The sequence below is a fragment of the Neolamprologus multifasciatus genome, chromosome 23 (assembly GCF_963576455.1).
Source record: "Neolamprologus multifasciatus chromosome 23, fNeoMul1.2, whole genome shotgun sequence".
Taxonomy (NCBI): domain Eukaryota; kingdom Metazoa; phylum Chordata; class Actinopteri; order Cichliformes; family Cichlidae; genus Neolamprologus; species Neolamprologus multifasciatus.
Genome location: NC_140460.1, coordinates 19344923 through 19372863, shown reverse-complemented (window position 1 = coordinate 19372863; position 27941 = coordinate 19344923). Strand labels below are relative to the sequence as shown.

Genomic DNA, 27941 nt, shown 5'->3' with positions numbered 1-27941 from the left:
CGTTTTTTGCTCAGATGGTGCAGACGGAATCTTCTGCCTGATTGCAGAAGTTGGAACAGTTTGTTGCTGTGATGGGATGGGTCCTTTAATATCTGAACTGCTCTGGACCAACATCTCCTGGTGTAAATGTCTTGTAGGGATGGGAGAGCATTGCCGCACTGATCACTCTCTGAAGAACTTTTTGGTCCTTAACACAGCTATTCACATACCAGGATGTGATTGTCTGTGTGAGGATGCTCTCCACAGTACCTGCATAGAAAATTCTGTGGATCACTGGAGAGACCCCGAACTTCCTCAGTTGTCAAAGATGGTACAGGCGCTGCCTAGCCTTTTTGGACTGGACCTGAATGGTAATGGAGAAATGGTAAATGGTAAATGGCCTGTATTTGTATAGCGCTTTACTAGTCCCTAAGGACCCCAGAGCGCTTTACACAGTCATCCACCCATTCACACACACATTCACACACTGGTGATGGTAAGCTACATTGTAACCACAGCCACCCTGGGGCACACTGACAGAGGCGAGGCTGCCGGACACTGGCGCCACCGGGCCCTCTGACCACCACCAGTAGGCAACGGGTGAAGTGTCTTGCCCAAGGACACAACGACCGAGACTGTCCGAGCCGGGGCTCGAACCAGCAACCTTCCGATTACAAGGCGAACTCCCAACTCTTGAGCTACGATCAAGAAGATGAGAGTTCTGTAAGTTAGGTACATGTAAACAGTTGTGCCTGAAACAAGTGACTACAAGGGTTTAGTAAACGAGAAGCAGCTATACTCCCCGTGTGTGGTTCAGTGATTCCATTTTTGCTTTTTGAAGATGCAACATTATTTTGGCAATGAGGACGTTTAGGGGGAAGGAAGTGGGCAATTGGACACACAAAAAAAAGAACAAAGTGATAGGAGTCAGTTACAGATTTCGCTAGCTTTCAATGAATGCAAGAGTTTTCCACTGAAAATAGAAGGCAGTAATTTGAAGCGGAAAATGGCTATAATTGGCATGGTAGTAGCATTCAATCCAAAGAATCAGACTTGGGATGAGCATATGGAAATACTCAAGCAGCTGCTGGTAAAGTCTTGGTAACGAGTGCCTCATGCTGCAGAAAACAGTGCGTAACAATAACATCTGGGTTTACCGCTTTCACTCTGCTAACGAAACCTTTGGTGCGCCCAACCACAGTTGCTGCTCCATCAATGCAGACACTCAGTTTTTCCACTTAATTCCTCCTTGTTCAAGATATTCAGATGTAACCCAAAAACTTTCCTCTCCTGTTGTTTTTTCTGGTAGTACCTTGCAAAATAGAAAGTCTTCTCTGATAGAGTCTCCATCCACAAAACACACATTGGCCAAGAGTTGGAAATGTCCACTTATGTCCGTAGACTCATCAAGTTGCACCGCAAACTTCTCCAAAACCAAACTTTCAATGTCTGCAGACATGTCATCGATACGTCTGGCAATTGTGTTTTCTGAGAGCGGGACTCTGGCTATTTCTTTAACCGCATCAGGGTCAAGCATCTCATTCACAATAGCTTTGCAGGTAGGTAGGATTAAAGTCTCTGCTACTGTGTGTCGTTTTTTGGATTTGACTATAAGTTCAGCTACTAAGTAGCTAGCTTTGAGAGCTCTTTCAGACACCTTTGTGTTTTTTTCTCATTAAAGTTAGCCATTTCTCAGTGTCTTCACGCAGGCGAACAAATTAGTCTGTGTTCTTCTTTTGAAGTGGGGAATGTTTTGTGTGGAGATAACGTTAAAGCTTGCATGGGACCATTACACTGTTTGAGAGCTTTTCCTCACACACCAAACATAACGGAGTTGGTGCAGTCAGATCTCCAGTGAAAGTAAATCAAAACGAAAGATAACTTTTGCTGTATTGCTTCAAGCTCACCGATTTAGCTTTCTTTTGACTACCACTCATGCTACGCTCTGAGTTACAAATTATGTCCAGGGCCCAGTTCGGAGTTTGCAGGGTTTTTTTTTTTTTTTTTAAATATTCATCCATCTTTGTTGTACGTCTTGCAACTGCCACATACCACACGCATCACTATTTCTATTGTCTTAACTTAACAAGGTCATAATGTGCTACTCACTGCCACCCACTGCATGAAAGAGTAATTACTCTACCAGTCACTGCATTGAAAGCACAGATTCCCAACAACAATTTTATTATTTGCAGTGTTACGTGCGTGTGTTGTTTGTTTGTTTCTGAATGAATGTATGCCAACTCACGTGTGTGGGGGCTCGGCTGTGATTGGTGGACGGAAGGAACGGCTTGATGGAACTGGCTCCCGTTGTGGACGGAATCAATAAAAGGACGACAGAAGAGCCGCGGTGTGTGGGGTGTGGAAAACTTCCCGTGCACTTCCCTCAGGTCCAGATGGAGCAGCCGCAGCCATAGCTAATTAGTTAAATTCGGGAATGTGTGTGAAGTGTGGAGCAAGTAGGGGTGAGCTGCCAATTATTTTGGGAAGCTTTATTTTCTCCTGTGTTGTTAGACCAGGGAGGTCAGACAGTGTCATTTCTTTTGTTGTTTTCTTGAAGAGGTCAAAGGGGAACCGAAGTTTAGGTTGGGTTTTGTTTGTTGTGTTGGCCTTAGCTCACCCTGAAATCATACACTCCCACTATCGTTGTACTGAGTGCCATTGCCATAAATAAATTATTGTTAAAAGCCCAATGATGCAGCTGTGTCTGTTTGGGCATGGGAAGTCACGGGACACCCTGCTCTCGGTCATTCCGAGCCAGATCGTAACATGATTTGGGGGCTCATCCGTTTTGTCTCGTTTTTTGGCTGGCTTTGTGGTCTGTAGTTTGTTCGGTCAGCCTATCTTTCATGTGTGTGGAGGGGAAGTGAAGGATGAATGTTTGAGGATGGAGTTTTCTTTAGATGATTTTGTTACCTTGCCTTCCTGGGATAAGATAGAGCAGATCAGACGGTCCACTCTGTGTTTATCTGCTTGCAGCAAGACCGCCCCCGCTGCAGTTGCGCTGGCGTCAACCTCCAACTTAAAAGGAGATGCAAAGTTAGGTGCTGCTAAAACTGGGGCACTGCACAATAAAGTCTTCACCGACTTTAAAGCAGTTTGGCACGCCGTAGTCCATATGAAGGGTTTGGTCGGGCTGACCAGGTCAGTCAGGGGAGCGACTACGGAGGTAAAGTTTTTACAGAAACCTCGGTAGTAGCCACACATTCCTGAGAAGTGGCGTAACGCCCTCCTTGTTTGTGGAATCGGAAACAAAATAATACCCTCTACCTTCGCGGTCACGGGGCACACTCGCCCTTGACCCACCTGCTTGCCGAGGTGATGGTTGCTTTTCGAACTCACATTTGGTCAGATTTACGGTGAGCAATGTTTCCTCAAAACATTTAAAAACCGTTAAGAGGGTTTGGAGATAAACACTCCAGGAAGCAGAAAAGATGACCACATCATCTAAGTAGGCATCACAGTTAGGTACCCCGACCAAAACCTTAGGCATCAGGCGCTGAAATCTGGCACATTACGCAAGCCGAAGGGCATCACTGTATACTGAAGGAAGTGATCAGGGTAATGAATGTGGAGATCTCAGACGCTCTAGCAGTTAAAGGAACCTGCCAGTCTCCCTTTAATCAATCCAATTTGGTCACATAAGTAGCGGATCCAACCTGATCAACACAGTCATCCATCCAAGGTAATGGGAAAGAGTCGGCTTTAGTGGCCGCATTTACCTTTCGATAATCCGTACAGAATCGAGGAGTATTGTCAGACTTTGGCACTAACACACATGGAGAGCTCCATGCGCTAGCACTCGGAACGGCTAAGCCGTGCTCTCGGCGATAATTGACTTCTCTCTGCATTATTTCCCTTTGCGTCATCCCTCCCAGATAATCCATTATCCGACAGTTTGTAAGCGGGGAGGATGGCAACAGCGCACACTGGAGGCGCTGTTGTATTTTGTTCAAGTGGATAGAACAGTTTCAATATATTCACATTACAAACTCTGGTTTTTCACCGCCGAGCTAGAGTGCGAATCACATAGTTGTTATTGTCGAGTTTACGTTCAACACTGTAAGGACCAGCAAACTGCGTTAGTAAACTGGACACCACCACAGGCAATGACATGAACACTTTGGCCCCTGGTTGAAAACTTCTATCCACAGATTTTTTGTCAAATCAAGATTTCATTTTAGTTTGCACTTGCTTCAGGTTTTCCCTGGCTATTTGCCACGCTAGCCGATGTCTATCTTAAAGCTGACTCACGTAGTTAAGAACACTACACTGCTCCTCCGGGGTCTCCGCCACTTTTCCCTCATAAGTCGGAGAGGGCCTCGGACCACATGTCCGAAAACAGCGGGACTGCTGTTTAGCCTCTCTAATGGCAAACAACAATAGGGGCAACCCTCATCCCACTCTTTACCAGACTCTAAACAGACTCTTACTTATGTAACATAACTTTGAGAGTTTGGTGGAACCTTTCCAAAGCACCTTGACTCTCGGGGTGATATGGGATAGATGTAACATGCTTGGCATGTAGTTCTTTAACAACCTGTGCAAAGACTTTAGACATAAAGTTGGTGCCTTGGTCTGTTTGAATGATTTTCGGCAACCCAAACATAGAAATAATTTGATCAAAGCCTTAATTACTGCTTTGGCTTTCACCGTACGGAACGTAATGGCCTCCAGAAATCTCGTTGCTGAACACATTACAGTGAGAATATACTGATGACCGGCTTTTGTTTTCGGCAACGGTCCCACACAGTCTAGTATTACTTTTTCAAAAGGTTCACCCATTACTGGAATAGGAGAAAATGGCACAGGCAGAATAGGCTTATTGGGTTTGCCCACCAATTTGCAGGTGGCACAAGACCAACAGTGAGCAGCTACATGTTAAATCAGGCCAAAAGAAGTTGTGCAGCACTCGGTAATAAGTTTTATTTATTCCGAGATGCCCAGCCATGCCGGCGTCATGTGCTAAGCTTAGCACCTGATCCCGATGCTGGGATGGTACCACCACCTGTGTAACATCAGGGCTCGCAAAATCGCTAGCCCGACGTCCCGGGGCTAGCGATTTTTCCAGTCGGGCTACCAAAATCTATCTCTGCCCTGCCCGTCGGGCTATCATAGGAAGGAAAAATGTATGTCAATGCTTTTGCATTCTTTCGGAAATGTAGCTGGGTAATTATGTCATTGGCATCGGTGAGCCACTGTCAGTATGTGACATATTGAAATCGCGTTTGAATTTGCGCTTGTTTTTTGCTTTCACTTTGCAATCGCTGAACTGTGTATAGAGAGCGACGACAGCACTGATTGGTGAGTGACGATAATTTGCGCATCAATTCCTCTGACATCGTCTTATCAATCGTTAGCTTACTATGCAAACATGACAAGCGAAATCTCCCGCAGCAAGCTTAAACATGTGAGAGGTTGATCGCGCAGAGAATCGCTGAGCATTAAGTGAGTGCGTGTGTAAAAGCAGCAGGATATATATTTTAGTTCTGCTGAGCCAAATAAGACAGGTCAGGGTGAAGAAGTGACAGCCAAAGAAAAGCTTACCACAAAACGGAAAAGTTATGACAAATCAGACTATAAGGCAAAAAGAAAGTGCAGCTTTATGGTTTCATGGACAAAAGAATTTCTGTGGCTGCAATATGACGAGCTAAATAACCAGGGGTGCACATAAGTGGTCCGCAGGTGCGCATTCGCTGTCAAAATACAAAACGCGCACAAGATAAGAAGTTGCAACGCGTGTTTGCATACATAAGATTTTCTGGAGGAGGACAGACATTTGTTTAGAACTCTTAAAGATGTCGAAGAAGCAAACTCCTTTAAACAATTACTTTGGTGTTCCTCCACCTCCAAAGAAATGTCAGAAGGAGTCCGAACCACAAAAGAAGCGCGTATTCTCGGAAAAGTGGTTGCAGGAGGTGAGCTGGCTTCAAACAAATGATGAACGCACAGAGATGTGGTGCAGAATGTGCCGTGAAAATCCCACTCTAGCGGACAAAAACAGTGCCTTTTATATGGACGCAAACGCGCGTTGCAACTTCTTATCTGGTGTGCGTCTTTTATTTTGACAGCGAATGCGCACATGCGGACCACTTATGTGCACCCGTGTAAATAACATAATGTTCTGCCGGGTGTGTTGTTGGTTTTCCCTCGATTTCTGAGTCGACAAGCGCCTTTGTTACTGGGACCAGTAATTTTAAGAAAGGCCCCCGTTAGAACCCATGAGAAATGCAAGAAATGCATTATTGCTCAGTCTGCAATATCTTTCCCAGAACAAACACCAATTGCAAATAACATACTAAAAATAAACCTGAAAAATCTGCTTAGAACAGCATACTATGTTGCAAAGAGTGAACTACCACTGGCACAATTTAGCAGTCTTTGCAAACTTCAAAAACCCGTGACTTCAGTGGAAAATTCAAATTCAGGATCTGACACAGACTGATTCATGTTCTACAGTTCTTACAAGTTCATAGAAATTTCTGTTTAATTAGAACCAAGTATTTCAGTTGATGATTGTAATTTTTAAACAATGTTGTAATTTGTGTTTCAACAATTTTTTGATTAACATCAATCAAAAAAATTGTTCTCTTTTTTTATTCGGGCTACTTAAATTTATTTTGGGCTACCAAAGACTGAAGAGTCCCTGCCCGAAGTGCTACCAGGGATTTTGAAATTTTGCGAGCCCTGAACACTCAATGTTTCACGCTGATCTGAGGACCACCACCTCATTAACACGCCATCCTGCAGGAAAAAATGAGGAAGGATGAAGGGACGTCACCTTCTGCTCATTTAAATAAACAACTAACTGATCAGGGAGACACTTTTTAAATTCTTCTCAAAGAAGCACTTCCTTTAATCCCTCAATATCCTTCACTTTGCTTGCTTGGATCCAGTGTTCAAACAAGTGATGTTTCTCACGGGCAAATTCCACAAAAATTTGATCAGCGGTCTTTTCACTTTTACAAAATTTCTGAAAGTAAGCCTCAGGGACTAGTTCAAACGTGTGCAGAATGGATTTTTTCACAATATCATATTGGAGGCTGTCGTTAACGGAAAGGCTAGTACATACTTCTGGAGCCTTGCCGATTAACTTACACCGGAGTAGCAGCGCCCAAAACTCCTTAGGCCAATTCAATGCGGCTGCTATACGCTCAAAAGCGCTGAAATAAGAATCAACCTCAGCCTCCCGAAATGGAGGGACTAGTGTAACATGCTTGGTGATGTCAAAGCCTGTTGAAGTAGCTGTGTCTGTTTGGGCAAAGTAATTATTAAATTGCATTTTTTATTTAATTGAAATTAAATAATTTCCCATGGCACACCTAACGATCTCTCATGGCACAGTGTGCAGCGGCACAGTGGTTGGGAAACACTGGTTTATTGGTCTGTGTATGGAAGACTATTGATGTTTGTTTATGGTTAAGTGCGGGCAAGTGCTGGTTGTAAAATATTATTGTCTACTGGACTTAAGTGCTAATGGAGATTGGCCATTTGATTTAACACTTTTTTGAAAGCAGTATCCTTTAAGCTTGTGTGTAGAGTGGTTAAAACAGATAACATAATTTGAGCATTTTAAAAATACACAAGTGAATATTGTACTACAAAGCTTTTACACTGCTATTGATGTTTTTGTAGTTGTGATAGAAATGAATGTTTTGAAGAAATGTTTAAATTAGGGAAGGATATTTTAATAAGGGTTTGACTGCTCACAATATTCACAGATGTGTGATAAACATGGTTTTGTATCTTTTGGTTTGTATTTAAAGGTTTTCCACCTGGTTTTTATGTCTGTATTAATTGATTATTATTATTATTAGTATTAGTAGTAGTATCATTATAAACTTCTCGGTGAGGTACAGTGTCTACTGTAATTTTACAATAACACAGGTCTGCAAAAAATAAAATACATTTTTGCTGCATGGGATATTTATGGTAAATTTGATGTATTTTTAGGGTGCTGAATCCAAAAATGATCTCCATTTTCCTCCATCACCTACAGTTTTTTGCGAAACACGAGGAGTTGACATTAAACAAAGCACAAAAGCATTAAAGAAAATCAATATTCGGTTACAAGTAGCTATGCGTTTTTTTTCTTAGACTCCTTACCTTTCGCTATGAACAAAATAAACCTATCAGAACATGCATCTGAGCTCCTCACAATCCCCCCCCCCCCCCCCCCGAACTCCATGAATTCCTGGCATTTTGTATTTGTAGTTCTCTTGAGTCATTATTGTTTTGTTTGTTTTTTTTTTTACTCAAGTATAGGATAACAAGTTTCAGTTTTAAAAAGGAAACTGTACGCTTAATTACACTTAAAAATGAGTTTTGCAAGAACGAGATGGAATTTTTAAAATATTCTTCGTGGTTTTTGTGAGTAAAAATCTATAAGAAACAGTCAAAAAGTCTTATGCAGTTTTTCGGTTGCAGACCTGTGTAATCTTTCCCTTGAGTAGTCTAATATGGCTGACACATCGGTAGGATAAAGGGTGGCAACATGACCTATATATTCAAAAAAACAAAACGTAAATCACATAAGTTACAGTCGGAACACTTGTGTCTCTTTAAATGTTTAGAGATCACTTTATGGTTTCTATGTCGACGCGAAAAAGTGTATGCAAATGATTACTGTGTAACATTAAAGTCACATATCTCAGGAGTCTGAGCTCAAAACATCTTTAAAACAAGTCATAACATACCTGAGCAGCAACACAGAGCCTCACAGCTGAAGACACTTTCATTTAAAATAAACACTTCCTGTAGTTTAGCCTCAGCTCTTTTTGTAGCTGCTGCTGGTGTCCACACGATGGCGCCATTGTAGTAGCAGAAAGATGAAACAAACCACTTCTGTGGACGTTGAAAAAATGTTTTTATTGAGAAAGGGAACATATTAAATGATTTCAATAAAATTAAAAAGCATTCTATAAATACACTAACAACAATAAACACCATGAAATACACAAGGACCCAAATGTGAAGAATGTAGTCAAAAGCTTTACTTTTCACTGTGAGGTTTCACCAATACAAACATCGAGCAGATGAAAAACAAATGCCAACAAAATATCAAGGCTCACTTTGAAAGCAAACTCAGTAAAAATAATAATAATAATCTGAAACTGTAATTTCTTTTAAATTTCCCACTCATTTCCTCACTAACTGCAGTGATTTTTTTCCCCTATGTAGATCTGACCTTTTCCTCCATAATAATCACAACAAACTGGACACTAGTCCAAGCAAAGAAAGATCAATAGATTTAGGACAGAATGAGGAACGACTGCAGGAAAGTTAACAAGTACAAACAGCTGTTTTACATGAAAGACCTGAAAATACCTAAGGAAACTTCTGCTTGGAGAGCAGATAAGATGTGGTCTTCCCACTGAGTTTGTTTTGTTCACAAAAGAAAAATGACACAGACAAACCACAAAGAGATCCAGAACATACAAATATTTATTGCAAGATACAAACATATCTGCAAACCTCAGGTTTGACAAACCTGACAAACATACAGACAAACATACAAAACATACATACAAAACAAACATACACTGAGCAGTTGGGGATACAGGAAGCTCCTTTGACTACGATGACCTGGATGACTGAGAACCTTCACAGACTTAAATATGCTGAAGCTTCTTCCTTATGTGGCAGCACGAAGGAGGAAAACCAGTAAAGTTGACACCCACACTTTTTAGGTAGAAGGACTGACAATACAAAACAGTTAATTAAAATACTTTATCAACAAACATTAATTAAAAGGACAAGATTCACTGCAACCCTAGTTAAAATGGAACTCAGTAAAATAATTTAACAAAATGGTGGAGACTAGCCACTTCGGGAGGCAACCTACAGGAAGGAGTGCCCAAAGGTGCCACCAATTACTCACCCGTGTAGTCTCTCTGCAATCTAAATGGTTATACCCATTTCCCGGTGTGTACACTCACATGCAGTGGCGGTCCTAGCCTGTTTGGCGCCCTGGGCGAACACTGCAACAATGCAACTCCTTTAAAAGCATGATTAAAATATAACAAACAATTAACACTAAAACAGCATAAAACAAGGAACCAGCTAATGCCAGTAGTAAATGACAGCAAAGCTACAACAAGACAGCAGCAGTGTTTAGGCCACCCTTTAATGGTTATACAGATTAAGCAGTTGCCAGGAGAAATGAATCCAGTCTGCAATACTTAACAACAACCTGTAATCTTTGCCACCTTGAACAGGAATGAGTGCAAGTTGCCAGAGCTCAAGAGTAGATGACAGCTGGTCCTTATAACTAACGTCTGATTAACAGCTAAGGGAAGGGTGAATATTAATGCTAGTGTTTTCAGTGGCAGAAGTGCAGTTTTGGGTCTCTTTGAAGAACGAAACATTGTTATAAGGTCTGCGATAATGTTTTACACTGAGGAGAGACACTACCCTCTACAGACTGACCCAGTGGACAAATTAAGCATAACAAATAAGAAAACTACAGTAGTTATAGCAGTTGCTTGAAGGTCACTGGACATTAATATTAACATGCATTTAATAAAATCAGCATGGTTGATCATCCATATCATTGATTGATATTAAACACAAATGTTGCAATGACACAAGTTTATTCAGGTTGCAGGAATCAATCAACATCTTCCTGCTTCAATATGTACGACAATGTTGATCATAAATACAGCCATAAAACTGTGTCATAAAAAGATGTGTCAGGGTTACATCTTAGCTTTAGAGCAATGCAGCATTAGTTATTGGTGTTTATTCTCCTTTTGGAAATTCATTTTTTGCGTCTATGAAATGTCAGATAAATATCATCACATCACAGACGGCATCACACACACACACACACACACACACACAGGTTCATTTAAGTCATTAATTATGAATAAAATCTGGATAAACCCCAGCTGGTCTCTACACTTTTGTTCACTGAAGAATGATGTGTGAATGTCTCCGAAGAGTTTGTAAATTCATCTTCTGGGTTTGTGTAGTTCAGTGATTCCTCCCTGATATCACAGTTTGTCTCATGTACAGCAAACTAACTGCAAACAGCAAACGAAATAATCTCAGGTGAGTTAAGTTTAGAGAAACACAGCATACTTCACTATAAAGCTGTGAGTGGAGGAGGAGGACAGAAAAACAACATGTGGATGCTGGAATAATTGTAGCTTTCATCGATAAAGGACTAAAGAGACAAAGTTTACAAGGAAAGTGACAGACATGTACAGACTGCATTATCTGTTCAACAATTTCTGTTTGCCTGGAAAATCTCTGACTCTACAGATTTACACAAACACAATGAAGAAACAGGCCTGAACGCAAACCCAGCATAAAGTGTTTCAGTGAATGTGGTGTTGAAGGTGTGGAGGTGGATCAGAGTGTCAGAGGAGACTCTGTAGAAGGACAGAGTGCCAGCAGGACAGTCCACATACACTCCTACTCTGTTAGATACAGAGGAGGAGGATGAAGAAAAACATGTCTTTTGGTTATTGTGCCAGACAAAATAACGATTTTCAGAGCAGCTCAGACTCCAGGACTGATCATTTCCACCAAACAAACAACTAACACTGTCTCCTTTCCTTCTGATTCCTCTGTAACTCACTGAAATATCAACCCTGCCTCTCCACTCGACCTCCCAGTAGCAGCGACCAGTCAGACCATCTCTGCACAGCAGCTGAGGACGGTCATCAAATCTGTCTGGATGATCAGGATATGACTGAACCTCCTCCACATGTGTCACCTTGCTGTTGTTGTCAGACAGTTGGAGGTTTGTGTGTACTGTGTTTGTGTCGATTGTGAGTTGACAGGAATCTGATGGAGAGAACAAACACGATACAGCTGCAGTTATTGATCCATCATCTGTTCATTGATTAACACTTTGATGATGACTCCTGACATCAGAGATGTGAATGAGTGATTTGACAGTTTGAAGATGGTTGAATGTGTGCTGCTTTGTTTTCATGAATCACATTATAAACACACTTACACTTCCTCAGACCTGGTGTCAACCATCGGACTCCAGCAGGCTCCACCCTGAAAGAAGGAGGGGGGTCAGACCAGCACAGTCTCTTTCACCATAAATAATATGTAAATCATTATGTTGTGTGTGTTAAATCATTTACTAATGGGAAATCATGAAACAGTAAGTTAGGCACAGAATTAATGTCCCAGGTGTTCTTCTGAGAAATCCCCTGCATGTAAAACAGGTCCTATATGTGTGATTGTTCATATAAAGCTCATATTCTGGCTTAAAGAAAAGGAGAAAAAGCTACCAGCACTTAGTGAAGGACAAAGAAAAAATTTCCACCCATTTATGCTCTATCAACATTGTACATGGCTGCAGCCAGTCACTCCATACCTGAGAGTCTCCAGAGTCAGCTGCTTCAGGAGATTCACTCCTGTCTCACCAGGATGATTGTAGCTCAGGTCCAGCACTCTCAGATGAGTAGTGTTGGCGGTTACAGCTGATGTAAGGGAATCACAGCCTTTCTTTGTAACCAGACAGCCTGACAGACTGTCAGACACACAAAACACCACAAGTGGGGAAGAATTTATAAAAACTTGTACCTTGTCCACATTTTAGTTAAAGACTCAAACTTAAATAACTAAAATGTTTTAACAAGAGAGGGGACAGTATGGGTCCCTCAGATTTTGGCAGTGGAAATTGAATTTTGATACTTGGAAAAACACTGATTTTGTGAGTTTTAGACACAAACATAGTTAAATATCACCTCTACATTCAGTTTACAGTGTTGGGAAGGCTACTTTTAAAATATATTCCAATACAGATTACAGAATACATGCCCCAAAATGTATTTTGTAACGTATTCCGTTATGTTACTCAATGACAGTAACGTATTCTGAATAATTTGGATTACTTAATATATTATCATGCTTTATCATGCTGCAGGTAAGGCTGCACTTTTTGCAGTGATCTCATATAGAAAACTATTCTGCACGTATATAAAACAGGTCCGCGGCTCCAAACCGTAGTAAAGGGACCTCTGGCTAATACGTCGGGTTCCGTGTCGGGCTCGTAGCTGAAAACTAGCTTTACTTTGTTGTCTGGGTCAACTTTGCTAGTGAGAAAGAGAGAGGCGTTGAAAGGCTGCTCCAACGGAACTTATTGCTTCGGAGGAAAACATGAACACAGTGTACAGTCGAGTCTTAATAGCTTAATTACAACTGGGCTCGGTATGGCAGTCCATTCTCCCTGCAGCATGGACTGCACTGCCCATAAGGCTACATTCTTTAGGGATATGCCTGTAACACTCTGCCTATTGCCTTCATATTAAATAATTTTTTGAATAATCATTTTTAAAAATATTTCTTCACGTCATTATGCGGGCCACAAGTAGGGGTGACATGGGCCGCGAGATTGAGACACAGGCATTAGAGCCTCTTAATGCGTGTTTTGTTTGCGTTTCCACCGGTGTGGAATTACCAGAAATAGAGAGGGCATAGCCTAACATATGAAACAGGAAAATACCGCCATGTAATCCATTTATTTCAGTAACTGTATTCTGAATACCACCTTTTTAAACGTTAACTGTAACGGAATACAGTTACTCATATTTTGTATTTTCAATACGTAACGCCGGTACTCCCCAATACTGACAGTTTAGAACCAAACTTTTCAGTAAGTGATGCAAGGATATGTTTTATATTTATTTTTCCAGTCAAATGGAAAGCTTGAACAGATAGACACGCAAATGGAATTTAGCCCTATAATAAATGTTGACTCACGTTCTTACTTGCTGATTAACAGATCTCAAATCTGTGATCATTTGTATTTAAAACCCTTTCAAATGTTCATAAGGACTGGTTTTCATTAGTAAGTCTAAGCTACATTTTCTGTTTCTGAAGTGTCACTAACAATGCCCATGCACAGCTAAATAGTATTATTGTGTACTAGATACTAATTGCAGCATATTACCTTCAGGGTACCCATTCACTTTTGCAAGCACATCATAGAACACATAAACACCGATGGTTGAGTAAAGTGAATATAAAATCCAAACAATTAAAACAATGTAATTTTGAGTTCATGAGTTTAACAGTGTGATGAACCCTGACCTTAGAGCTTCCAGTTTGCAGTGTGGACTCTGCAGTCCAGCTGACAGGAGCGTCACTCCTGAATCCTGCAGGTCGTTGTTACTCAAATCCAGGTCTCTCACACTGGAGAACTGGAAGCTAAGAACTGAGGACAGACTTTCACAGCTTCTTTCAGAGAGGTTACAGCCATTCATCCTGAAAAGATATTGTACAAAATTTTTGATGGAGACGAGTCTGCTTACAGAGCAGAGGTGAGAGCCCTGACATCAGAGTATTGTACAACAACCTGTCCTCGGAGCTCATTGTGGACTACAGGAAAGTGCAGGGTGGAGGACACATACCCATTTTCATTGAGGGGAGAGTGTCAGATGCTTCAGATTCCTGGGCATCAGCATCATTGAAGATCTGATCTGGTCACATCACGTGGATGTGATCACAAAAGCAGCAAAAGAGTGGTGAGGAGGTTTGGCATGGACCCTTGAAAACTCCCCAACTTTTATCGATGCACCATCGAGAGTATTCTGTCTGGCTCTATCATGATGGCAGTTGTAATGCTCTGGACCACAAAGCTCTATGGCTCTATTATTGTACAATCTACTGTACAATATAAAGCGCCTTGAGGCGACTGTTGTTGTGATTTGGCGCTATATAAATAAAATTGAAAAGATGAAAAAAGAAAAGTATGAAAGGTGAATCGCAACCTCCTCCGTGAATCGCAACCTTATCGTGGTGGAGGGGTTTGTGTGTCCCAGGGATCCCAGGGATCCCAGGGGCTATGTTGTCTGGGGGCTTTTGCCCCCTGGTAGGGTCTCCCATGGCAAATTGGTCCTGGGTGAGGGACCAGACAAAGAGCGATTCAAAAGACCCTTATGAAAAAAACACCGAGGGAACAGTTTACCCTGCCCGGGATAGGGTTACCGGGGCCCCGCCCTGGAGCCAGGCCCGGGGAGGGTGCCCGAGGGCGAGTGTCTGGTGGCCGGGCCTTAGTCCATGGGGCCCGGCCGGGCACAGCCCGAAGAGGAGACATGGGCCCATCCTCCCGCAGGCCCACCACCCGCAGGAGGCGCCATAGGGGTCGGGTGCATTGTGTGCCGGGTGGCGGCAAGGAGCGGAGGCCCTGGCGGACTGACCCCTGGCTGCCAAGACTGGCAATAGGGACATGGAATGTCACCTCTCTGGTGGGGAAGGAGCCTGAGTTAGTGCGTGAGGTTGAGAGGTACCGGCTAGATATAGTCGGGCTCACCTCTACGCACGGCTTGGGCTCTGGAACCAGTCTCCTGGAGAGGGGCTGGACTCTGTCTCAGTCTGGAGTTGCCCCTGGTTAGAGGCGGCGGGCTGGGGTGGGTATTCTAATATCCCCTCGGCTTGCTGCCGGTACGTTGGGGTTTTTCCTGGTGGACGATAGGGTTTGTTCCCTGCGCCTTAGGGTCGGGGAACGGGTCCTGACTGTCATCTGCGCTTATGCGCCGAGTGGCAGTTCGGAGTACCCAGCCTTCTTAGAGTCCCTGGGGGGGGGGGGGGGGGGGGGGGGGGGGGGGGTGGGGGAGGTGGAAGGTGCTCCACCTGGAGACTCTGTTGTCCTGCTGGGAGACTTCAATGCTCACGTGGGTAACGACAGCGAGACCTGGAGGGGCGTGATTGGGAGGAACGGCCTCCCTGATCTGAACCCGAGCGGTGCTTTGTTATTGGACTTCTGTGCTAATCACAGTTTGGCCATAACGAACACCTTGTTCGAACATAAGAGTGTCCATAAGTGCACGTGGCACCAGTACGCTCTAGGCCGTAGGTCGATGATCGATTTTGTAATCGTATCACCAGACCTGCAACCATATGTTCTGGACACTCGGGTAAAGAGAGGGGCTGAGCTGTCAACTGATCACCACCTGGTGGTGAGTTGGATCAGGTGGCGGGGGAGGACGCTGGACAGACCTGGTGCACCTAAACGCGTAGTGAGGGTGTGCTGGGAACGACTAGCAGAGGCCCCAGTCCGCGAGATCTTCAACGCACACCTCCGGCAGAGCTTCAACAGCATTCCGAGGGAGGCGGGGGACATCGAGTCCGAATGGACCATATTCAGCGCCTCCATTGCCGAAGCTGCTGCATTGAGCTGCGGCCGCAAGGTGGTTGGTGCCTGCCGTGGTGGTAATCCCCGAACCAAATGGTGGACACCAGAGGTGAAGGGAGCCACCAGGCTGAAGAAGGAGTCCTATCGGGCTTGGTTAGCCTGTGGGACTCCGGAGGCAGCCGACAGGTATCGACAGGCCAAGCGGAATGCGGCTCGGGCAGTGGCTGAAGCAAAAACTCGGGTGTGGGAGGAGTTCGGAGAGGCCATGGAAAAAGACTTTCGGACTGCCTCGAAGAGGTTCTGGCAAACCGTCAGGCGTCTCAGGAGGGGAAAGCGGTGCTCTACCTGCACTGTGTATAGTGCTGGCGGAGCGCTGCTGACGTCGACTAAGAAAATTGTCAGGCGGTGGAAGGAATACTTCGAGGACCTCCTTAATCCCACTGACGCGTCTTCCGAGGAGGAAGCAGAGTCTGGGGATGAGGGGAATGACCCGCCAATTTCCGGGGGCGAGGTCACTGAGGCAGTTAAACAACTCCTTGGTGGCAGAGCAAGGGCAAGAGCCCCTGGTGTTGATGAGGTCCGCCCCGAGTTCCTGAAGGCTCTGGACGTTGTAGGGCTGTCCTGGTTGACACGCCTCTGCAATGTTGCGTGGAGATCAGGGCAGTACCCGTGGGTTGGCAGACCGGGGTGGTGGTCCCCATCTTTAAGAAGGGGGACCGGAGGGTGTGTTCCAACTACAGGGGGATCACACTCCTCAGCCTCCCCGGGAAAGTCTATGCCAGGGTGCTGGAAAGGAGAGTTCGTCTGTTAGTTGAACCTCTGATGCAGGAGGAATAATGCGGTTTTCGTCCTGGTCGCGGAACACTGGGCCAGCTCTTCATCCTCCCGAGGATACTTGAGGGTGCATGGGAGTTTGACCAACCAGTCTACATGTGTTTTGTGGACTTGGAGAAGGCATTCGACCGTGTCCCTCGGGGTGTCCTGTGGGAGGTGTTGCGGGAGTATGGGGTGTCTGGCCCATTGCTACGGGCCATTCGATCCCTATACAACCGTCGCAAGAGCTTGGTTCGCATTGCCGGCAATAAGTCGGACTCGTTCCCGGTGGGTGATGGGCTCCGCCAGGGCTGCCCTTTGTCACCGGTTCTGTTCATAATTTTTATGGACAGGATTTCTAGGCGCAGCCAAGTGGCGGAGGGCTTTCGCTTTGGTGGCCTCAGGATCTCATCTCTGATCTTTGCGGATGGTGTGGTTCTGTTGGCTTCATTGGGTGAGGGCCTCCAGCTCGCACTGGAGCGGTTCGCAGCCGAGTGTGAAGCAGCGGGAATGAGGATCAGCACCTCCAAATCTGAGGCCATGGTTCTCAGCCGGAAAAGGGTGGAGTGCCCACTCCGGGTCGGGGATGAGGTCCTGCCCCAAGTGGAGGAGTTCAAGTATCTCGGGGTCTTGTTCGCGAGTGATGGGAGAAGGGAGCCGGAGATCGACAGACGGATTGGGGCTGCAGCTGCAGTAATGCAGATGCTGCACCGGTCCGTCGTGGTGAAGAGGGAGCTGAGTGTAAAAGCGAAGCTCTCAATTTACCGGTCGATCTGCGTCCCTACCCTCACCTATGGACACGAGCTGTGGGTAGTGACCGAAAGGACGAGATCGCGGATACAAGCGGCGGAAATGAACTTCCTCCGAAGGGTGGCTGGCATCTCCCTTAGAGATAGGGTGAGAAGTTCGGCCATCCGGGAGGGGCTCAGAGTAGAGCCGCTGCTGCTCCACATCGAAAGGAGCCAGCTGAGGTGGTTTGGGCATCTGACAAGGATGCCCCCTGGGCGCCTCCTGGGTGGGGTGTTCCAGGCATGTCCCACCGGGAGGAGGCCCCGGGGCAGACCCAGGACACGCTGGAGAGATTATATCTCTCGGCTGGCCTGGGAACGCCTTGGTGTTCCCCCGGATGAGCTGGAGGAGGTGGCTGGGGAGAGGGAGGTCTGGGCCTCTTTGCTTAGGCTGCTGCCCCCGCGACCCGGCCCCGGATAAAGCGGATGAAGATGGATGGATGGATGGATGGATGGATGAAAGGTGATCAGATCAGCCCAACATATCACCGGGTCTGAACTGCCAGCCATCCAGGACCTGTTCAGATAGGGTTGTAAGAAGAAGGTCCACCGGATCCTCTCTGATTCCAGCCACCCCACCCATACACTCTTTATGGTCCTGACATCAGGTAGGAAGTATATGAGCATCTACAACCACACCAATAGATTCAGGTACAGTTTCTACCTGAACTGCAGAAATATAGGACAGTTTATTTTGCACAATCATTGTACACACTGTAACAGCAGTCTGGAAAGGAAGTAGCGACTAGCAAGTCCAGCAGGCGTGTGGTGTGGAGGTTAACCGGATAACTCGAAGCCAGTCAGTTAAATCAAACAAGAGACCTTTATTCGTTGTCAGCAACATAAGCCCATACAAGCTAGGTCTCCACGGCTCTACTCTGTCCATACATACATGTGAGGGGATCGGTAGTCGCCGACACCAGCCTGTTACAACGGTAAGGTTTCTCCTGAACAGACACATGAACTGCAAGTAATGGCTGCCACTTTACTCTCACACACCCACTAGGAGACTCCCACAACTACTACAATAGTAGGGCACCCCCCCCCCCCCCCCCAACCCCTATTGCTATAATACAATAGGGGTTGTTACAACACTCTACATGTATATGCCATTACCTCTGCACAATAGCTACTATAGCATTTTTAGTAACCTGTATTTATTTATTCTACACTTTCTTTTTAATGTGTATATTTTCCCTTTTATAGTTTATTTTACTTGTTACTAAATGCCTTTATGCCATGTGCTACAGTTGCCTTTATATGGCAAATAAAACTTGACACACTAAGTCTAGCATTTCTCATTGAAGTCAAAATATTAAAATGATATTAAGCTATTTTATTCTTTACAGTTAAGTAAAATTAACAAAAGAATAATTTCTTTTCATTATATTTTATTTGTATTTTGTTCCTTGTTTGCCACTAGGCTGTATGCTGCTGCATAAATACCTGTGCTTCTTGTCTTTAATTACTTTGTCGCTGATCTGTACTTGTTGTAACTTAAAGAGATTTATGAATCTGAAACTTTAGACAAATATCTAAAAAAACATATAAAACAAACTGTGAGTTGCTCTGACCTGAGAGTTTCAAGTGTGCAGTGTTGACTCTTCAATCCAACTGATAACAGCTGTACTCCTGAAAGTTGTAGGTCATTGTTGCCTAGTTCCAGCTGTTTCAGTCTAGAGGACTGAGAGCTGAGAACTGTAGACAGAGCTTCACAGCTTCTTTCTGAAAGGAAACACTCACTCAATCTGAAAAGACATAAACATGAAGGCAAGTTTTTTTTCCCCAATCACTGAACCAGGGCAATGTATTAAAATAATGTTAACTTTACAATAACTTACAGAGCTTTCTTGGAGGCTTTGACCACTGGCAGCAGTCTCAGTAGAGCCTCTTCTGAAACTGAGTACTTCTTCAGGTCAAACACATCCAGATCTTCTTCTGCTGACAGCAAGATGAAGACCAGAGCTGACCACTGAGCAGGAGACAGTTTATCTGTGAAGAGACGTCCTGATCTCAAGTACTGTTGGATCTCTTTTACTAGAGAACGATCATTCAGTTCATTCAGACAGTGGAACAGGTTGATGCTTTTCTCTGCAGACAGATTCTCATTGATCTTCTTTTTGATGTACTGGACTGTTTCCTGATTTGTCTGTGAGCTACTTCCTGTTTGGTTTAACAGACCTCGTAGGAGACTCTGATTGGGCTCCAGTGACAGACCAAGAAGGAAACGAAGGAACAAGTCCAGGTGTCCATTTGGACTCTGTAAGGCCTTGTCCACAGCACTCTGGTAAAGGTGTGCACCTGTTTGTTGTCCTTCCAGCAGATTGACTCCAGAGTTAATGAAAGTCAGATGGACATGAAGAGCAGCCAGAAACTCTTGAATGCTAAGATGGACAAAGCAGTACACCTTGTCCTGGTACAGTCCTCTCTCCTCTCTAAAGATCTGTGTGAACACTCCTGAGTACACTGAGGCTGCTCTGATATCGATGCCACACTCTGTCAGGTCTGATTCATAGAAGATCAGGTTTCCTTTCTGCAGCTGATCAAAAGCCAGTTTTCCCAGAGACTCAATCATCTTTGTATTTTCCAAACTCCAGTGTGGATCTGTCTCAACTCCATCATCATACTTGACCTTCTTCACTTTGGCCTGAACCACCAGAAAGTGGATGTACATCTCAGTCAGGGTCTCAGGCAGTTCCCCTTCCTCTCTGGTTTTCAGCACATCCTCCAGAACTGTAGCAGTGATCCAGCAGAAGACTGGGATGTGGCACATGATGTGGAGGCTTCGTGATGTATTGATGTGGGAGATGATCCTGCAGGCCTGCTCCTCATCTCTGAATCTCTTCCTAAAGTACTCCTTCTTCTGTGATCTAGTGAAACCTCTGACCTCTGTCACCATATCTACATATTTAGGAGGGATCTGATTAGCTGCTGCAGGTCGTGTGGTTATCCAGAGGTGAGCAGAGGGAAGTAGTTTACCCCTGATAAGGTTTATTACCAGCACATCCACTGACGTGGACTTTCTAGGATCAGTTAGGACTTTAGTTCTGCGGAAGTCCAGAGGAAGTCGACACTCATCCAGACCATCAAAGATGAACACAACTTTAAACTCTTCAAAGCTGGAGATTCCTGCTTCTTTGGTTTCAGTAAAGAAGTGATGAATAAGTTCCACCAGGCTGAACTTTTCCTTTTTCAGAACATTCAGCTCTCTGAAAGTGAATGGAAATATAAACTGAATGTCCTCATTGGCTTTGTCTTCAGCCCAGTCCAGAATTAACTTTTGTATTAGGACTGTTTTCCCAATGCCAGCCACTCCCTTTATCAGCACTGTTCTAATTGGTTCATCCCTTCCAAGTGAGGCTTTAAAGATGTCTTCTTGTCTGATTGTTGTTTCTGGTCTGTCTGGTTTCCTGGATGTTGTTTCAATCTGTCTGATCTCATGTTCATCATTGAACTCTGCAGTCCCTCCTTCTGTGATGTAGAGCTCTGTGTAGATCTGATTCAGAAAGGTTGGGTTTCCTGCTTTAGCGATCCCCTCAAACACACACTGGAACTTCTTCTTCAGGGTAGATTTAAGATCGTGGCAAACAACACCATGTGTTCCTAAATGAAAATGAAACAGATGAAAGAAATAAAGAAATTCGTTAATAAAAAATATTTTATATATATAATTCACTCGCAGTGTGGTTGCTTCAATAAAATGAAGATATTGGTAAATGTCCCATTTAACCAGTGGTTTAAATTCTACGAGAAATCTTCTTACTACTCTGCAGACGGTCAGCCAGCTCCTCCTGGTCCATTTTCCTCAGGAAGTCCAGTATGATTTTCAGAAAAGCCTCTTTGCTGCTGCTCTTCTTCTCTTCATCCCTATCTTCCAACACCTCCTCATCCTCCTTTTGCCTCTTCAAGCATTCGCGATAATCCGGACTGAGAACCTTCTGGATCTTCTTCAACTCATTCTTCACAAAAGTGATGACGTTACCCTCCAGCTCCTAGAATAGAATATTGTTTGAATGACCAAATCAAACTGAAGTAATGCAGTGTCTGTGTTGGAACTGACTGACAATCTGCTAGTTTACAAACTGTAGCATGGAGATGACAGTGATGAGAATGGGTGTGTTTGTTCATCTGTACAGCACTTTGGTCCATTGTAGTTGTTTTATACCTTTTTAGTCTATTCTATGTGACAGTTCATGCTGACAATGTGATGAGATATAACCCAGCATAGGAATTGCAATGGACAGGTGATCAGATTGGCGAAGATTGGCAAATCGTGTATGTGGATTATAGCGTGTGTTTTTTTTTTTTTTTTTATTGCATGCGCATTTTACATGATTTCTGCAAAACCCTTAATGGAAAGATACCATGGCCTGGGACATGTTAAATGGATGCTTTATAAATAAAGATGGCACAGCATTGTTTGGTATGTATATAAAAGTAGTTGGTGTACTTGTACAGACCATAAATATGGAGTCCATATGCATTTGATGCTGCTGCACAGACTGACCACTTTGAGACTCAGAGGTCCCCTTGTCCACTCTGTGGAGGAATCATAAAGAATTTGTTCAGATGGTTTCTGTCGACATAGGTCTATAAAGTAATGTTGTATTTGAACAGAGAATCGGGTCAGATACATGAAACTAACACTAACAAGCCTCAAAGAAGTGAAGCAAAATTGTAAAGAAGACTGGGCCATAATTCATCCACTCTGATGTAAGTAACTGATAAAGTCGTAAAGAAAACAGTGACTTTGACTCATTGCTGCTAAAGATGATTCTATAAGCTACTGATTCAGGGGGCGTACTTTCTGTACAGGAGTGCAAAGAGTCATGTGAAAAACTTTCTTTTTCATTTTCTTATGACACGTTACACTCCCGTAGATAAAATTTACTCTGTGATGTTGAGAGAACTCAACCCTTCAGAGATGGGCTATACATGTTATTCATCTCTACACCCAGTCTTCTTTATGGTAGACTGTTTAAGTACACAACAGGTAGACATAAATGGGAAGACTGCAAGATAGAGACAAGTGAGAAGCGATAATAACCTGTCTGATCACAGTATAATTTGCCTTCGTTTTTATCAAAATGGGAGGACTGTAAATACTCTGTGGGAAAGAAATGTAGGTATGTTCAACAATCAGAGATTCAGAGAAATTAAAAAGGAGAACAAATGATTCATAGCAGAAAACATAGAGAGTACAATAGTTCCACCATTTTGTGACACAGAGTTAAAACTGTTATGAGAGGGAAGTTCATTTTAAGTGAAGCTTTTGAAAATGAAAAGGAAGCAAACACAGAAAAATGGATGATTTGAATGGATGGATTTTTGTACAGAAGCAAACAAAGAATTGGAAACAATTTTACAGCAAACAGCTATTTTATCAACATGAAGCTAATATGGTCTATATAAAGGTGAGTGAAGGGAAAGAACTTTGGGCTATAAGGAATAACTAGAAGTAAGAAAAATAGAAGTTGGCTGCATTTCTTGCTGAGATACATCTTTGAATGCTGAACATAAAAAGGACTTCTGGAAATATAATAGCGCTCTTTACCACTGTTAGGCTGGGATTGCAACAGTATGTGTGCTATTCTTATGTAAATGGTTTAAATGATTTGCAATATTTTGCTGTTTCTAGACTTTTAATGGAACAACACAAAGCATCTCCCTTGGCTTCTGGTATGTTGCATCTCAATTTTATGTTTAAATCACCATGTATCTATTATAAAATGATCAATCCATACTTGCCAAAAAAACAACAACCCCTTGTTATTTCTCGATATAAACAGATTGACATGAGCTCCTGACTTACAACTACAGTTTTAAAAATCAAATTAATGCTGGTAACATCATGTTGCAACATCCAAGACTGCCTCTCCCACACTGTCTTTCATTTTTCAATGCAACAATCCAAAATCATCCATAAACCTCTATAAAGATGAACTTCCCTGCTTCTCATGTGGTGTCATGCTCACCAAACTTTTTAGCATCTTCCAGTCATCGACTGCTGGACCAATTGGAGTCTTATAGCCACTTTACTTCAGAAACACCCCCTACAGCATTTATTATTTAAACTCTGACTGCTGTGTTTGTCAAGGGTGAAAACAACAGACACTGTTGCAACAAATCAGAAATTACCTCTTTACAGCAGAAGGCCGTGCTTTAAAAGTTTCTCCAATGCCCTTGGACTGGTTGCTCTTTAAGGACACGCAGCTAAGTTCAGGTCCAGGAAAGTCTTTTCTCTGAGGGATCCTGACAGAAAAAGAAATAGAACAACTTTAAAAGTAACTGATATCAATCTACTTGGATTTAGAGACATGCTGTCTTTAAACTTGTTGCTGTTCTTTAATCCTATATAATTCAACCATGCTGTGTTGATGGAGGATATTATAAGACATTTTCATGTTGGTCACAGTATTCTAAATTTGTCATTGTTATGTTGCAAACCAAGTTATGGTTTATGGTGATAGTTAATAGCTGCTGCCAACTTCAAGTGTCCAAGCTGAGATGGTAGATATCTTGTAGTTAGGTCTGTAAGCTTTTGTACATTGACAATTTTTTCATAATGTAGCTTCTATACACATTTAAAATAGATTTTACATCTAACAATAAAGATGTGATTGAAATGCAGACTTTCTGCTTTAAACTAAAAGGTTTAACTAAAGTATTGTGTTAACTGTTTAGGAATTAAAGACATTTTTCTATCTAGTTCCACATTTTTACTATAAATATAAGAATTGTTTTCAAGTCTACAACACATGGGGATTATCTGCTGGAAGAGCTGGAGTCCTACAGATACTCTTCCCTACATAAATGGCTCCCATCATGTCGATTCTTTACACTTAGGGGGGAAAAGAGCTTCAAACACAGTTACAGCTTTAGGCACAGAATACCTCTCTATCTCAGAAAGTTCCGCTTCAAAGGTTTCTCCAATGCCCTTTGACTGGTTGCTCTTCAAGGACACACAGCTGGGTTCAGGTTCAGTAAATCCTGGACTCTGAGTGATCCTGAAAGCAACAAAAAAAATGAACACATATTTGCAGCACTTTAACTACATTATCCCTGCGTTAATAACAACTGTTCTAAAAGTAACTAATATCAGCTTACTTAGATTCAGAGGTGCACTGTCTTTTAACATCGTCATTTGTTGACATCTCACTTTTGGCAAACTCACAGCTGGATCTAGTTTCAGGTTTGCGTTTGATTCTGTGTTTTTTTCTGTGAATAATGATGGAGCAGTGATGTTAGTGCTGAGCTGTGATGTGGAGAAGAGTCATGTACAGTTAGAGATGGTCATCTTACCGCTGATCTTTGGTCTGGCTCTCATGTTTCCCACACAGAGTGGTTTTAGAGGGAGGGACTCCCTCCTCTCTGTCCTCCATGTTCCTGACATACGGAGTAGAAAGAGGACATTTAGAAATATTTACTGAAAAATCTCTTTGTCTGACTATTTCTTAATGACACTTAATTCTAAAATAATGGACAACACAGCACCATGGATTGTTTTTCTTTGCAGTAGATGTCTATCTAAAAATGCTGTAACTAATGTTAAAGAAATAATTCCACCATTATTTTCTTCAGTGCCATCTCTAAACACAATGCAGAGCAACTAATAGATGTCAATTATCTTGTTAATATTGTCGAAACCTCACTGTATATGACTCTTGATGCTCTTGTTCCTCTGACAAAGAAAGCGGCTAATTACTCCCTGATGTAACTCATAAAAGTTTACCCTGAAGCAGATAACTCATAAACTAGAGAGAAAGTGGTGTTCTGCTTGTTTAGCAGACCTTTGCCTGACCTGTCTGACCTGTCAGTGTGTGTTTCTTTATAATCTCCATCTTTGCTCATAGAGGATCACCATATTGTTTGGTGTTTCACTGTATAATTTTGGGGTCTTTTAAGTCACATCTACATCACTTTCTACCTTCACCTGCAGATGAAACACAAATCATTCATGTGCGCATCAAAAGAAATCCTCCTTTCCATCATGTTTGTTGTCCAAATATCAGCTGCTTCTTTTCTGCTTCATCTCAGCAGCTATTTTTATAGAGCTAGCTCACAAAATCAGTATCTCAATGTCAGGTTAAGGTGCTGACAACATTATACAGAGAGCCCCAATGATCAAATAAGCAGCACTTGGTGGCTTCACTTTTAACATGAAGAAAGTTCCCCTCACGGAGGAAGTTTGATAAGATAAGTTTTGAATTCTAGAATTAGTTTAGAAAATTGTTCATACATCTATTTTCTACTGCTTATCCAATTGAGTGTTATGATCTGGCAAAAGCCTATCCCAGCAGTTATAGTTTAAGAGGCACCTTAGAGTCACCAAGTAACCTAACATGCATGTTTTTGGACTGTGGGAGGAACATGAAACTTCACACAGAAAGTCCGACAGGATGAAACCTTGGACCTTCTTATTGGGAGACAATGTCATGAACCAGCACAGCATCATGCTACCCTAATAAAATTGCATATATGTGGTTGATATTCTTGTTTGAATTTTATGGGTTTTTTTTAAATGCAAGTCATGCATGTAAACCCTAACATGATTTGCTGGAGGCACACGGATCTGTTAGAGATTATTAGTGATATGCACCAGTGAATGCAGCCTAATCCTGGTTTGAACAAACATTAACAGGAAGTGAAGTTGTGTTTATTGCCTCCAGCTGTTTGAGTTGACCAGATCCCTTCAGTATATCACAGTCCACCTTTCTTTAACAAAGTTAAAGAAAGGTCCATAGTTCCAACTCCATAGTTCCAACTGAACTATGGAGCGGCAAATTTGTGTTGTTTGTGGTGGAACTAACCTGTACACAGCTGATGTTAGCAAGGAAAACATTACAGAGTGCTTTACCTTTCACGGAGCTTCCCACAGGAGACGATCAACTGCGCCACACAGTTCATGAAAGTGAAAGTTAAAAAAAGACGGAAGTAAACACCCAGCCCAACCCATGACACAGACAATATAAGATACACTGTATTTTCGTGTGCGTTATTATTTAAGGTGGAACTTCAATTTAAATCCACAGACCAAAAATTCAAATACACAAAGATAACTTTTCATAAGTTAGTGGGTTAAAGGGTTAATCTATGAAAAATAAGAAGCAGTGCGAGAGCACAAACCTCCACCAGGCAGCTGTCTCTCTGGGCAGTATTTGCTTTTAAGGGTATTGTAATTTATTTTGTATATGTCAATTTTGTTTTCTTTGTTCTTTTTAAATGCACTTTAAGAAATTTCAAAAGATTTATCAAAGGTTGACCAGACGTTACACCGTTAATAAAATGTCAGAGGTCCAAAGTAATGTGGTATTTAGAATCCCCATTTATATATTATCCCTTATATTCCTATATGTTGTCCATAGAAACACTGGCGGCAAGAGACATAGTTTTAAACGGCTCTATATGGCATTATTATCACTCTGACTTTCAGATCAATATATCGAACTTGAAAGCAAATGTGACATATTATAGTAAATATGTACTTTCTATAAATGAATACCACACTTGTATAAATCACTCAATGACAGAAAAACATCAAACAGAATGCTGTTAAGATCTGGTCTGTATTCTGAACAGATAATACAGACTCTATATTCAGACTCTAACTCCCTAGCAGGCTTTAATCTCAGTTATAAAAATCCAGAAGGTGTTTCTGAGAAAGATTATTCACTAAAAGGCAACTGCTTCTCTTTTCAGGAAGTTCAAACACTAACAAGTTTTTAATGTGAACATGTTTGTACCCCTAAATCAACACCTGCCCAGCATTTTCTAGATGGTTTTAACATGGCTAAAGAGTTTAAAAACTTTTTTTGGACTTCTCTTATGATACACTCACATAGAGAGAACAGGACCAAACGTGTGCAAAAATCTAAGGTGCTGGTGTGCTTGTGGTGGTCGTAAGCACAGATATCAATCAACAGACTTTTTTCTTATTGTAATTAAGAGTTTGTCAGCATATTTGAGAGGTGGCATTAATCTATTAATGTAGTGTTTAATCTTTTATTAATCTTTATGTTATGTCAGTTTCACAGAAACTAACTTTAAAGCATGAAAGTTGTGATAATGAACTTTACCCAAAGAGGGCAGTGTTAGCTCTCCTTCACCCAGGTAACTTGAAGAGTAACAGTTATACCTGAAGCCATCATATTAAACACACATGACTGGAATTTCCTGATATATTTATTTGTGAAGCGTAATGAGCATTATTTTTTATAAAAATGGGTCCATAAATTGTAATTAAACTTCGACCTCTGACC

At 42.6% G+C, this 27941-nt stretch overlaps 1 protein-coding gene and 1 pseudogene across 5 annotated transcripts in view; one reads left to right on the top strand and one right to left on the bottom strand.

Annotated features, from left to right (window-relative positions):
• The window catches only part of LOC146491419 (NLR family CARD domain-containing protein 3-like), a 101345-nt pseudogene that overhangs the window by 59427 nt on the left and 13977 nt on the right, over nt 1-27941 (top strand). The window lies entirely within an intron of this gene.
• LOC146491422 (NLR family CARD domain-containing protein 3-like) lies at nt 249-26658 on the bottom strand. 4 transcript variants are annotated; one of them, XM_085152759.1, is made up of 15 exons: nt 26540-26658; nt 24985-25068; nt 24790-24900; nt 24576-24689; nt 23821-23934; nt 22143-22221; nt 21446-21674; nt 19524-21285; nt 19257-19430; nt 14038-14211; nt 12320-12475; nt 11948-11994; nt 9587-11772; nt 8676-9548; nt 249-343 (listed from the first exon to the last, which is right to left on the bottom strand). In XM_085152759.1, the coding sequence occupies exons 1-13, from the start codon at nt 26587-26589 to the stop codon at nt 11204-11206; spliced, it is 3663 nt and encodes a 1220-aa protein (XP_085008885.1). In that variant the 5' UTR covers nt 26590-26658; the 3' UTR covers nt 249-343; nt 8676-9548; nt 9587-11203. The 4 variants fall into 4 exon arrangements, with proteins under 4 accessions (XP_085008885.1, XP_085008887.1, XP_085008888.1 ...); XM_085152761.1 differs by having other exon boundaries at nt 24790-24864; XM_085152762.1 differs by lacking the exon at nt 23821-23934.